This window comes from Dreissena polymorpha, chromosome 1 (assembly GCF_020536995.1).
Source record: "Dreissena polymorpha isolate Duluth1 chromosome 1, UMN_Dpol_1.0, whole genome shotgun sequence".
Taxonomy (NCBI): Eukaryota; Metazoa; Mollusca; class Bivalvia; order Myida; family Dreissenidae; genus Dreissena; species Dreissena polymorpha.
In genome coordinates this window covers 8,471,379-8,484,733 of record NC_068355.1, presented here as the reverse complement: position 1 = coordinate 8,484,733, position 13,355 = coordinate 8,471,379, and the positions used below count along the sequence as shown (strand labels likewise).

At 38.4% G+C, this 13,355-nt stretch overlaps 1 protein-coding gene across 2 annotated transcripts in view; it reads right to left on the bottom strand.

The window, feature by feature from the left end:
• The window catches only part of LOC127870323 (ubiquitin carboxyl-terminal hydrolase 32-like), a 92,209-nt gene that overhangs the window by 62,678 nt on the left and 16,176 nt on the right, over positions 1–13,355 (bottom strand). For both annotated transcript variants that reach the window (XM_052412954.1, XM_052412962.1), the window contains exons 7-13: positions 12,644–12,751; positions 11,921–12,036; positions 11,318–11,392; positions 10,074–10,157; positions 9,478–9,539; positions 2,197–2,305; positions 964–1,365 (exon numbers count right to left, since the gene is read on the bottom strand). In XM_052412954.1, coding sequence (XP_052268914.1) covers positions 964–1,365; positions 2,197–2,305; positions 9,478–9,539; positions 10,074–10,157; positions 11,318–11,392; positions 11,921–12,036; positions 12,644–12,751 — 956 coding nt within the window. The remainder of the gene's footprint in view (positions 1–963; positions 1,366–2,196; positions 2,306–9,477; positions 9,540–10,073; positions 10,158–11,317; positions 11,393–11,920; positions 12,037–12,643; positions 12,752–13,355) is intronic.

Genomic DNA, 13,355 nt, shown 5'->3' with positions numbered 1-13,355 from the left:
TAGCCTACTGAGCTATTCCGCCGAGTACACTTCCTTGACGTATTTCATACCTTATATAAGCAATCTTCGTAGTTTCACAAAATTTAACGACAAAAACAGAACTCTCCAAATTATTCAATCGTTTCGCGTTGCAACGCTTTATAATTTTTAGGTTTTAAAGTCGTCAAAAGATGCATATAATGGCTATATTAGACCATGGTAAATGTTCAGTATTACTGTTTCCTCACAAATATCATAACTAAAACGAAAACTTGCGAATCTGAAACAACTTTTTTCAATTTTGTCAATTTACCAAAGCGTGAAAAGATCCCTTTAAAGGGACCGTCAACCAGATTACATTACTTTACTTGAAAAAAGTTGTTAAGTTTTCATATTTTCAGTATATTTGGTCAAAATTTTACTGGGTATGTGTACCAGGTAACTACCAGTTAACTATAAATAACGCAAGTAGATTAATCATCATCGTCATGTGGTAAACCCAGGAATGCAAATTGTGCATTCGTAATGAATTGTAATTGTTATGAAATGATCAATCTACTTGCATTATTTATAGTGTGTATATCGTTATGTCACCTTTTTTTGAGATGTACTTTCGATTTCGAATACCAGTATACTGAAAATATGAAGTAATGTTATATACCAGTCGTGATATTTTAATCAATGCAAACTAATAATTGTAAAAAAAACCGGTATTTTAACACTTTTCTTTTTTTTGTAAATCTGGTTGACGGTCCCTTTAAAATATTTAAAGTAGGGAACGTGTGAATGAACAAGATAGATTGTTTTATACCGGTAAGTAATCTTACAGGTCATGTAACTAAAATGACCAGAAAATTGACATAATGAAACACTGCTCTAATAACTCCTTTCATTTCAAGCAAATTCAAGTAACATTAGGACATACAATCACAGACCTGCCAATCCCACTTTAATCAGTATAACAGCCTCTGAAATCTTGCTTACCTTGTACAGACTTGGCATGACTAGGGAAGAATTGTCAATTTGACCAGGCTTCTGATGCTGGAGTGTCCTCTTCTTGATTCTTGGGGATCCACCTTGACTAGCACTGCGTGTTTCTGTTTCAGGTGAAAGCCGGTATTTCCTGGGGCTACTGGTTACGGAATGTGAGGTTCTGGGGAATGTAGGACTGAAATGATTGGAATGTTCTCGCGAGTCCCCAACCACAATGGGAGTTTCACGTATTTCCATGCTTTTGTTCACATTGATCATAGTCATTGAATCGCTGTCCCATCCGAGACAACTCGTCTGGTTCCTGCACTGAGTGAGCATGTTCGGCTTGGAGTCATGCCAGTTTCTTTGCTGATCCAATTCTATAGCAAGAACAGCACCATTTTCTTCTAAATGCTGAAATTGCGTGAAGTCATTAACAAAAATCCTGATGGTAAGTAAAGAAGTCAAATTACATTGGAAAACTAAACTATGGTGGCAATTTTCTGCATAAGTTAACCTTTAATTGTCAAGCGTTTTCAACAAAATGTCAATAAAACGTTTTGGCAAATCGTATGGCTTTTTTTAATGAAAACAAATATTGAATGGCAGGTGCAAGTCAACCATGGACATTGGCTACCAGGGAGAAGAAACGGCTTCATTGTCAGGTTTTATACGCTTGACAGAAGAGCAAGAGCTCAATTTTCAGTGCATTAAGGTAAGCACTCAGTCAGTTTTATATGAATCTTTAATGAGCAATTAATGGCAAGATTTTCACTGTGGTCATATAATATATCTGGTTAAATTTCAATTGCTATGTGAGAAAAAAGTTTGACAGAATTAACAAATTGAAGCTAAATGTATACTTATTTACTTATTGAGCAGCGCTCTGTGAAAAGGAGGTTTAATGCATGTGCATAAAGTGTCATCCCAGATAAGCATGTGCAGTTTGACAGGCTAATCAGTGACGACACTTTTCCCTTTTATGATTTTTCGTTTAAAGAAAGTCTCTTCTTACAATTTATTTTAGGCGGAAAGTGTCGTCCCTGATAAGCCTGTGCAGACTGCACAGGCTAATCTGGGACATTTTACACACATGCATTAAACCCCCTTTTCACAAAGCACTGCCAACACTGATTCCAAAATGTAAAGACCATACAACAGTTTTTGCCATTTCATACAACAATGGAAACATATGACATTAATAAACCTAAACTAACAGAAGAGTTACAAAACTCGTAAGCTCACCTTGTCATGGGTGACATATGAGGACCAAGAACACCACCATTGCATAGAGATCAGGTACCAAACCTGGCCCACTTTCTTCTTCTTACGCTCTTCTCGAGCCAACCAGTCACTGAAAATATCATCAAGGGCTGCTGAAGAAACTACAAACTATAAAGAGATCATTATTTTGAGCTTGTAACATAAATGTGTCGCGTTCTGAGAAAACTGGGCATAATGCATGTGCGTAAATGTCATCCAAGATCAGCCTGTGCAGTCTGCACAGGCTAATCAGGGACGACACTTTCCGCCTAAACTTGATTTTCGGTAAGAAGGGACTTCCTTGAAACTAAAAATACCATAAAAGCGGAAAGTGTCGTCCTTGATTAGCCTGTGCAGACTGCATAGGCTAATCTGAGATGACACTTTATGCACATGCATAATGCCCAGTTTTCTCAAAATGCGACACAAATAATTTACCTGTTCAACATGTTTCCTGCGTTGAATTGCAATAATTACTTTGAACATGTTCATAATTGTAAGTAGTTCTATGATGTGATAACTTATTACCAAAAACCAGAAATTTGTAGATACAAAAAGAGCTTGTAACAGTAGTACCAAATCCCCGCTGAAATGTGTTTGCTTGTATGACAACATTTGTTTCAGAGAGTAGAATAATATTTGTAAAACAAATTTTTAAAGTAAAATTCATTTTAATTATTAAATACTTACCTGTTATCTCTAGCTAATCCCTTCCAGAGAGTTAATTATCCGGAAAACTTTAAGCGCTGGGAATCATCCACCTCTTACAAAGAAAACCAAGTCAGGTTAAACATAGTACAATGTAGTATAGTACAACCGGAAAACAAGAACAACAACTCATCTTTCCTTTACAAAAACATAAAATGTCCATGAGCGGGGTGGGAGGTGGGACTTAATGATAACAGGTAAGTATTTAATAATTAAAAAGAAATTTTCTTTAAAAATTTGTTTTAATATCATAAATACATACCTGTTATCTCTAGCTGATTTTGCAGCTGCGGCGGGAAGGTTCGCATATTTTTTCCCATCACAGCAGAACCCATATTAGGGTTTTCAGCCAGAGATAGCAGATCATGTCCTCAGATTATCTTTTTTAGTACCATATTGTACGTACTTAATTCTCGGATGGCCTAGAGTACATACGCCATAGAAAAAATTACAGTTTGAGCCACAACAAGAGGACCCAACACAAATTGTCTTGTTGGCACTCAAGAGAACGAAGATAAAAAGAGGAGAAGGTGGTAGGATTCCTCTAGAAAGCAGCTTGAAGCACTTCAGACAGTGGGGTATAATTGATATAAGCCCACGAAGCCGAAAGAGCTCTTAATTCATGCGGTCTTATCTTAAACAGGGATAAATCACTGAATGAAAGAGAAGAATAAGCCTTCTTAATTGTCGAGGCTATCCAACGGGAAATAGAAGCCGCAGACACATCGCCCCCCCCCCCCTTTAATGGAATGAAAAGTCTTTTACGAGAACCTCAAATAAACTTTACTCTCTTAAGGTAGAACTTCAAAGCCCTTACCGGGCAAAGGAGTCTATCATCATCTTCATGTCCACAAGTTCTAGAAAGACTTGGAACTTTGAAGGATTTGGAAGCCATAGAGGGAAGTTGATTTTTAGCATGAAATCCTGGCTGACATAATAATGTAACAGATCCATCGACAGCATCAAAACGAAGATGGTTATCTCCTATAGAAAGAGCATGAATTTCACTTCTCCGTTTGGATGAAGCCATAGTAAGAAGAAAAACGGTCTTCCAGGTTAGGAACTGTAAAGAAGCCTGATCAAGAGGTTCATAGGGAGCCTTAGTAAGCGAACCAAGCACACAAGCTAAATCCCATTTAGGAGCCAGTGTTCGAGATACAGGACGTTTAAGTTCCATAGCTCTAATCAGTTCCGAAATCGCTAGATCAGCACAGATTTGTGATGACTTAGTAAAAGCCAATGTATGCGAAATCATAGATCTGTATCCTTTGATAGAGCTAAGAGAAAGTTTCTTATCATCAAAAAGATAGATGAGAAAATCCGCTATGCGTCTAGCAGAGGGATTGATGGGATCAATTTTCCCTCAAATACACCAATTAGAGAAGAGTTTCCAGCTTGCATCATAAACTGCTCTGGTGGATTTTCTCCTTGCAGAAGCAACGAGGGTTGAAGCCCTGACAGAAAAATGTTTCTTCTGCAAAGATTGCCTGATAACGGCCAGACGTGTAAGTGGAACATTACTGGATCCGCATGTAGTCTGCCGCTTTGAGATAGAAGATCTGACCTGTGAGGAAGTTTCCTGGGATAATCATACAGGAGACTGAGAAGATCGTTGAACCAAGATCTCCTGGGCCACCAAGGGGCAATCAGGAGTATCCGGCATGAGCTCACCCTGATTTTCGACAATATTTGGGGAATTAGAATGGGTGGGGGATGGGCGTAAGCTTCCAATTGGTCCCAAGCGAACGAAAACGCGTCTATTGCCCAGGCTGCTGGATCGTAAACTGGACTCACATACAGAGGTAGTCTGTAGTTGTGTCTGTTCGCAAATAGATTGACCAGGGGATAACGGAACTTGAAAAAGATCTGGTTGGTCACTTCTTGATGAAGTGCCCATTCCGATGGAAGTATCTGGTGTTTGCGAGACAACCCATCCGCCAGGGCGTTGAGGCGACCTGGTATGTATTTGGACAGAATATAAATGTTGAGTGTTTTGCAAAAGACAAGTAATTTCCTGGTTTCCAGATACAGGGATTGAGAATGTGTTACCCCCTGTGCCTGGATGTAAGCCACCACCGATGTGTAGTCTGTTGACACCATCACACAAGAGTCTCGAAGATGTGACTGGAAATGAGATACAGCTAGAAATACTGCTCGCATTTCTAGATTGTTGATATGAAGGTGAGATTCCTGATGAGACCACAACCCTGAAACTATTAGACTGAGAGGTTCCAGGAGAGCACCCCATCCTTCCTTGCTCGCATCCGTGATTAGATGTAATGGCGGTTGCTGAGGAAGAAGGTGGTACTCCTGCTAAAAGAGAGTCTCCTCGTCTAGCCACCACTGAAGATGAGACACTATGGAAGGATGGATTGAAATCTGTTTTAACAGATTGCCCAGAGACCATTTCCAACAAGCTGAGAGATACTGCTGAAGAGGACGTAGGAATAGACGTCCCAACTGCACAAAGTCTGTTACTGAGGTCAGGATACCGTTGAGAGAGAGGAACTCTTGAGCTGTTATATGAGATTGGAACAAAACCCAGTTAACCTTTACCAGAAGGTCTAATATACGTTGACATGACACTCTGACCCGATTGATGTGTGTCAAGAAATTCATTCCCACGAAAGTGAAGTCCTGAGAAGGAATGAGGTCTGATTTGTCTGCATTGAGAAGGAGTCCTAAATAGAAGAGTTCCTTCCAAGAGAATTCTTGGTTGGTCAGAAGTAAATGACGATCTAGCTGGTGTAAGAGCCAGTCGTCAAAATACTGAAGAAGAACAATCCCGTGAACTCGGAGGTGAGCTCCGACTGCAGCCATTAGTTTGGTAAAAACTCGTGGGGCGGTCGCCAAACCATATGGCATGGCCAGGTACTGGTAGACTTGGCCATGAAAGGCGAATCGAAGGTACTTCCGGAAGTTGGGATGTATATGAAAATGGAAGTACGCATCTTCGAGATTCCAAAGACAACCCCCAGTGCAGGGATTTGATGGAGTTCTGTATGAAGGAAGTAGTCTCCATTTTGAAAGTGACACTGAAGTAGATGAACTAGGCATCGTAAGCAAAATCTTATTGATGTCTGGATCCTGCAATGGTAATTTAGAAAAATCTAAACCGGAAGTCGGATTGGGTACTGGTGGTTTGTAGTTACGTTCCTGAAGTTTAGACTCCGCAAAATCCTTCGGTACTTTCCACATATCTCCTCGTTTAGGAATCATTTTATTCACTGATTCCAACGATTGAAAAACAGATAAGACAGTAGTACCAATCGGAAGGCGTGTATCCAAGCGGGAACGCGCCTTAGTAACCATGGTGGGATCAAACGTACGAACGAGTTGTTCAGTGATCGAGATCGTCGAATAAGAAGAAGTCTCCACAGGTCGTGGACACAACTCTTCACCCAGAGTCTGGAATATCAGCTCGTAAATTTGATTACTGGAAGCCAAAAATTTATCAGTATCAATGTCCGCATCCGATTCAGCTCCACTCTCTACAGGAACAGAGGTGTGTAGAGAAACAGCAGGAACAGGAATGTAACTATCTTGTGCCAGATTGTCTGGTAAAGATGAATTATCATCCACGATGTCAGCAATTTGATAATGCTTATCGGTATTGACCGGTACAAAATGACCAGACGCATTCTGTACCCATAGAACATCAGGATTCGAATGGGTAGCATATGAAGGTACATGACTAGATACGGTCGAAGACACCCGTTTTGCTGATAATGTAGCAGTTGTTGTTAGCTGGGAGCCGACACATGTGGTGAGGAAACATGTGATTCCATAAAGGAATAAGACGGTGATCGACTATCCGAATGGTAGGTACGATGTCTACGTGAGGTTTGTCGATGTCCTCATTTTCTGCGATGTCGAGATCTGGATCGGCTGCGATGTCAAGATGTAGATCGACTGCGATGGGACCGGGATTTTCTGGAATAGCGTCTCACGACGACGTGATTGTTTACGCACGTAGCGGCGATGAGAATCGCTCGACAAAGATGAGCGTGTCCAATGTCTACTCCTTGATGACGAAGATTCTTTCGTCGATGATGAGTTGGAAGAAGAGTCATCCGATGATGAAGATTGATGCCTTCTTCTGAATGTTGACCGGTGACCAGACCGGTGAAGGTGACCGGACCGGTGAAGGTTACCGGACCGGACCGGTGACCAGCCGGTCATAACATGACCGGACCGGTGACCGGCCGGTCATATCATGACCGGACTGGACCGGTGACCGGCCGGTCATATCATCACCAGACCGGTGACCGGCCGGTCATATCATGACTGGACAGGACCGGTGACCGGCCGGTCATATCATGACCGGACCGGTGACTGGCCCTTCATATCATGACCGGACCGGACACCAGCCGGTCATATCATGACCGGACCGGACCGGTCGGTCATATCATATCATATCATGACTGGTTACGTCACCGGCCAAAGACCGTAGAATGGCAGGCTGCCATTTGGTCAAACATTGATCGATCCTTAGGTCCACGATCAATGTCGCCGGTATGTATGGTGGGAGTCATACGGTCAGATGACAACCGACAGACAACACCACCATTGTGCCCGGTATCCGGTGACTGAAATGTCAGCTGGTCATCCGTGACCAGTGAAGTCACCGGATCATCAATGTCTGTTAGAGGTTTGTGGCGTTTGCGGCTGACTGACGTCCGACGGCGACCAGCTTGTTTCCATGTGTCGTAAGACCATAAATCGCACACCGCTTATTTTTAAGCAGAGTACAACTAGTAAATAAACAAACGCTGTACAAATGCCCTCAATTATTTATTGAGGAAAAAGGCACGAAGTCCTCGTGGATTACCTATAGAAGGAAATTGAACGAAAACCTCGTGGTGCACGTGCCCATGTACATGAGCACTATTAACAAAGATACCCAGCAAAAGCAGAATTATAACAAAAACTGCATTAAAAAGTATAAAAAAGTAAACCGAATAATATACAGAAAAGATAAATAAATTTTTTTCCTTCAAACTCCGACAATAAACACGATTAAACAACGAAAAAGTCCTGAGCCAAAATAGGCGTGCACTCGTGGTTGTCCGGAAAGGAAAGATGAGTTGTTGTTCTTGTTTTCCAGTTAGGTTACATTGTACTATGTTTAACCTGACTTGGTTTTCTTTGTTAGAGGTGGATGATTCCCAGCGCTCAAAGTTTTCCGGATAATTAACTCCCTGGAAAGGGATTAGCTAAAGATAACTGGTATGTATTTATGATATTAAAACATGGCATCTGTGTCATCTATTTATATTTCAAGGATCAATTAGTTATATAGTGTTTGGGTTATGCTGTAAAGAATACAATATCAGGAAATGAAAGAAAGGGAGGTAATTAAAAAAGAAGACTTTAAACAGTCACTGTTCTTGACCACTGTATTTTTCCTTTAACTCATCTATTCATTTTACAGTGAAAAATTCAGTGTTCAAATTAAAATATTATTGAAAAATTAGATAAAGAGAGATATAAAAAATTGAAAAGCTTCAATATTTACTATGAAATTAAATTAAATATAATTTAAAATTATAAATCAATAAAATAATTAAAACAATATATAAAAATAAAATAAAGGGAGACAATTCAAAAACTACAGCCGAAAGAGTTATGGTTCATGTTCACTGTACTTCTCCTAGTTGCCATCTGTTTATATTTCTAGTTTCAAGTAAATCCCTTCAGTAGATTTAAAGTTATGCTCCAGACAAACATTTATTTTGAAATTAAATAAAGGGAGATAATTAAAAAATTTAGGTAGATAGAGGTATGGTTCTTAGTCACTGCACTCCTCCTACTTGCCATCTGTATATATTGCAAGTTTCAAGTCATCCCTTCAGTAGATTTAGAGTTATTTTGAATTTATATTATTTACTTTGAAATTAAATAAAGGAAGATAATTAAAAAACTAAGGTAGATAGAGTTATGGTTCTTAGTCAATGCACTTCTCCTACTTGACATCTGTTTATATTTCAAGTTTCAAGTCATCCCTTCAGTAGATTTAGAGTTTTGCTCCAGAATTTTTTTTACTTTGAAATTATATAAAGTGAGATAATTCAAAAACTAAGGTAGATGGAGTTATGGTTTTTAGTCACTGCACTTCTCCTACTTGCCATATGTCAATATTTCAAGTTTCAAGTAAATCCCTTCAGTAGATTTAGAGTTATGCTCCAGACAAAAATTTACTTTGAAATAAAATTAAGGTAAACAATTCAAGAACTAAGGTAGATAGAGTTATGGTTCTTGGTCACTGCACTTCTCCTAGTTGCCATCTGTTTACATTCTAAGTTTAAAGTAAATCCATTGAATAGATCTGGAGTTATGCTCTGGACAAAGTTTCGGACCGAAAGACGGACGCATAGACGGATGGACAGACGGACAGGACCAATTACTATATCACCTCCGAAATTAATTTTAGGGGGTATAATAATAAGCAACCTACCCAGATCATAACAGAATTAGCTTTTTAATAGCTGATTTCACTAAAAAAATATTTACTGATATTTTGTGCATAATGGGAGAGAATAAAGAAGCACTTACAGAATAATTTTTCCTTCTTCTTCCGGGCTTGTTGGTTTCAGTCCTAACAGCACATGGCAAATCTGTAATGAACAATATTGTCTTATCCACATGAATATCTGTAACCTACAATATTTTCATATTCATATGGCACAGCTGGTTGGCGCTTTTGTGATTTAATTCCTCACATTAACATGAAAACAGCTATCCGTTGAGGGCATGCAAGCACTTGTGAAAATTTCAGGCCCTGGATAACCATGATAAGAAGATCGTGACACATTAATTTGGAAGTTTAAAAGGCATAGCGGTAAAAGCCTGAATAAGACACAACCTGATGTAACCATACAAATTAGATTATACATGCAAAAATAGTTATTAAATACATGAAGTCATAGTTAGTAATACCTTTTTTATTCTGCACTTTTAAATGGGGTAAAATAAACTGATTTTCTTATAATAGCAAATAAATGGCTTATACTATTTATAATTATTTACATATAAATATAAATGCGTGATTGAACATGTTTGACATATTACGACTTTCAATGTGACCCATGTAACCATGGTAATTGTGACAGGCAATGAATGTGACACATACAGCAAGAGTAACGTGCTACCTGACTAAGGAGATCCAGGAAGTCCTCACAGAGGGCGTTGTTCACAGTCCATACCAAGAACTCCTCCATACTGATACACCCGTCCTGCATAAAGTATACATATTATACAAGTCTTTGTAAGAAGGTCATGATGTATTTTTAGTTTTTAGGTCATATATTTTCTGTCTGCTAACCAATTTAAACTTTTCAATTCACAAGCTCTACTTATCTTCACCTGTGCATAGAGCAAATATTTATGCAATGAACTGACAAGTGCTCCATTTATATTCTGGGAGAATATTCAAATGAACTATTTTCTGATCAATCAATACATCAGCAACATGGACTGGGGAATCGTATACATAAACAACTGTGCTTGCGCTCCTTGCACTTCAGTGTGCAATGATTTGGGCCCGTATTCAGCAACCGATTCTTAGACTTAAGAATAAAGAATAGACTTTGAACCAAGAAAATTGTGTTCAGTGTTTGAATATATACAGGCCTCCACTGGTGATTATGTCATTAACACCATGTTCTATATGAAGAATAATATAGATAGATGTTTACTGCAGAGTTTGACTCAAAATTAAAGAAATTCTTGAATATTCTAATTTAAAGAATTTTCTTTATTCTTAGACTTAAGTCTAAGAATTGTTTGGTGAATACGGGCCATGGACCGCGCTCTGTGAAAATGGGGTTTAATGCATTTGCATAAAGTGTCGACCGAGATTAGCCTGTGCAGTCTGCACAGGCTAATTAGAAACGACACGTTCCACTTTGATTGGATGTTTAATGTCAAGGAAGACTCTACTTCACGAAAATCCAGTTTAGGTGGAAAGTGTTGTCCCTGATTAGCCTGTGTGAACTGCACAGGCTCATCTGGGGCATCACTTTACGCACATGCATTAAACCCCCTTTTCACACAGCCCAGCCAATATGCTTATCTTGTGATACTGTATCACAAACCAGTTTGGGGTCAGGCATCAAGAGCAATTAAACATCCAAACAACATGAAAACAACTTTTTTGACAGGTAAATGGTAAGGTAAGGGATATAAACGGGATAAGATGATCTAAAATGTTTAAATAAATTTGCATGAGTGTGTTTTTTTATATATTAACTGATATATTATCCATTATATAGTACAAACATCTTATGTTTACATTATTGTATTTGTCTTGTTTTAAGTTTAAGTTAATCTATAAGTACATGTACTGAAATACCCTAAACATTAGTATGGCAATGTTCATTAATTTCTTCCCCACCTGATCTGAGTCAAGGCTGGTGATGATCTCCTTGGCAACCATGCCGGGGTCCAGTCTCAGGTACATGTCACTTTCCTGTAGCCAGAAACAACTACATTTTGTATCAATAAATATGTGAATAAAACTGACATACATCCAAATAATGTCAAATTGAATGCCAAGCTGTCAATAAAGGTTACATTTTTGTTTTAAAATGTGTCTTGACAAAAAATGATATCATGTAAGAATATCCTTAATTAAGTGTGATGTTATATGAAGTACGTTCCATCAAGATATGAACAATTCAGCAAGTCATTAAACATTGATAAGTAGACAGATTCAGATTGCATCATATTGAAGCTCCGTGAATTCAATGGACATTCAGATTGCATCATAGTGAAGCTCTGTGAATTCAATGGACATTCAGATTGCATCATAGTGAAGCTCCGTGAATTCAATGGACATTCAGAGAATTCAATAACAAAAAGTAGACAGTTAAACGAAAAACCCAAATAGAATTTAATAACAACCTCAGGGAATACATTGAAAAAGCTCATAGAATTCAATGACAACACAATGTAAATCAAAAGATGGCAAACTATGAGTATCAGAGTATGTAAGAACCAGTTCATCAGGAGCCTTGTTGTCCATCCTGATAGCCACCAGCGCGTCCACCATCTCTCTGAGTTCACCCTCATCCAGCTTGTTGTCATGCTTTGTATCAAAGATTTTGAAGCAGACTGAAATACATGATAGGCTTGAAAAGCTTAGGCATGTTTTATTAAGTGAATTAAAAATTATGTCGATTGAACATTTATTTGTCATTGGATGATATCCAGTTTCAGATAAACAGAATTTGTGAAAACATTTCATGAAAAAATACTAAGCAAAACTGTTTGCATGACAATGTTTCTTTAATTACTGTTAATTTCAATAGCCTTGTTGCTTATGACAGGGTGTTTGAGTCCAAACATGAATTGTAATGCCCTTTTAACCCTTTACCACTCAGATACGTATTTTCACGCATTTGTAGTCCCTTAGAAAATTATAGTTTTATTTAAGACCTTTCTTACTAGATTCAAGTTTGTAAGGCTTCATCTCCAAACCTTAGATACTGATGGTCAGCAAACAGCATGAAACCTGAACAGACTGCGAGTTACTCGCAGGATGTTCTGGTATTTTGCTGTTTGCACATAGCCTTTTTCACTTTGCTTCCAATCGGGAAAGGGTTAATTGTATTAAACATAAATGGACAATAAAAGTATCAACCAATGGAATTTTTGTTAACACAAACAACTAATATTGATTTGAAAAAATTAAAACTATTACAACGCTAACTAGTTTTACATTTCTGCCTCTCCATTAAGGGACCTCGGCAACATGCAGACACTCCGCAGGCTATTTCCTTGAAGTCAATGTGGTTGTCAAGGTTTTCATCAAATGCCATGAATAAAGCTGAAAATAAACCTTACAAACGTCAGACATAAATATTGATTGTCGAAGAAAACTCTTGGAAAAAAAAGACTTCCTATATTATCCCATAGACAAAACAATAAGCTTTGACAAGATGGCCCATAGCCCTATGACCATCACCTGAGACCACAGGGAACTTAACTGATCAAAGCTGGCAAGGTTCAACCCCAACAGCTCTTTATCAATGCAATTATACACTTTTATCACTCAGCCCCGATATCAGAACATAATTATAGTCTGTGGAAGTTTCATGATGACTCTGCCAAAAATAATATGTATAGAGGGTTCAATGCATGTACATGTAGGTTAAAATAAAGCCATTCATGAAAAACTACCCACATCATTCCCTATGTTTTTTACAAACTAAAACAATTTTACAAACCCCAATGAGATTTCAACAAAAACATTTTTGAACAAGTACTATTACTATTGGGCAAAACAAGTGACTTCTAGGGTGTTCACAGCTCTTTCTTTCATTTTTGACCCCAAGAAACCCAGTTTCAAACTTGGCTGAGATATCATTGGGACAAACATTCTGTCCAATTTTCATGAAGATTGGGCAATTAATGTGTGCCTCTGGAGTGTT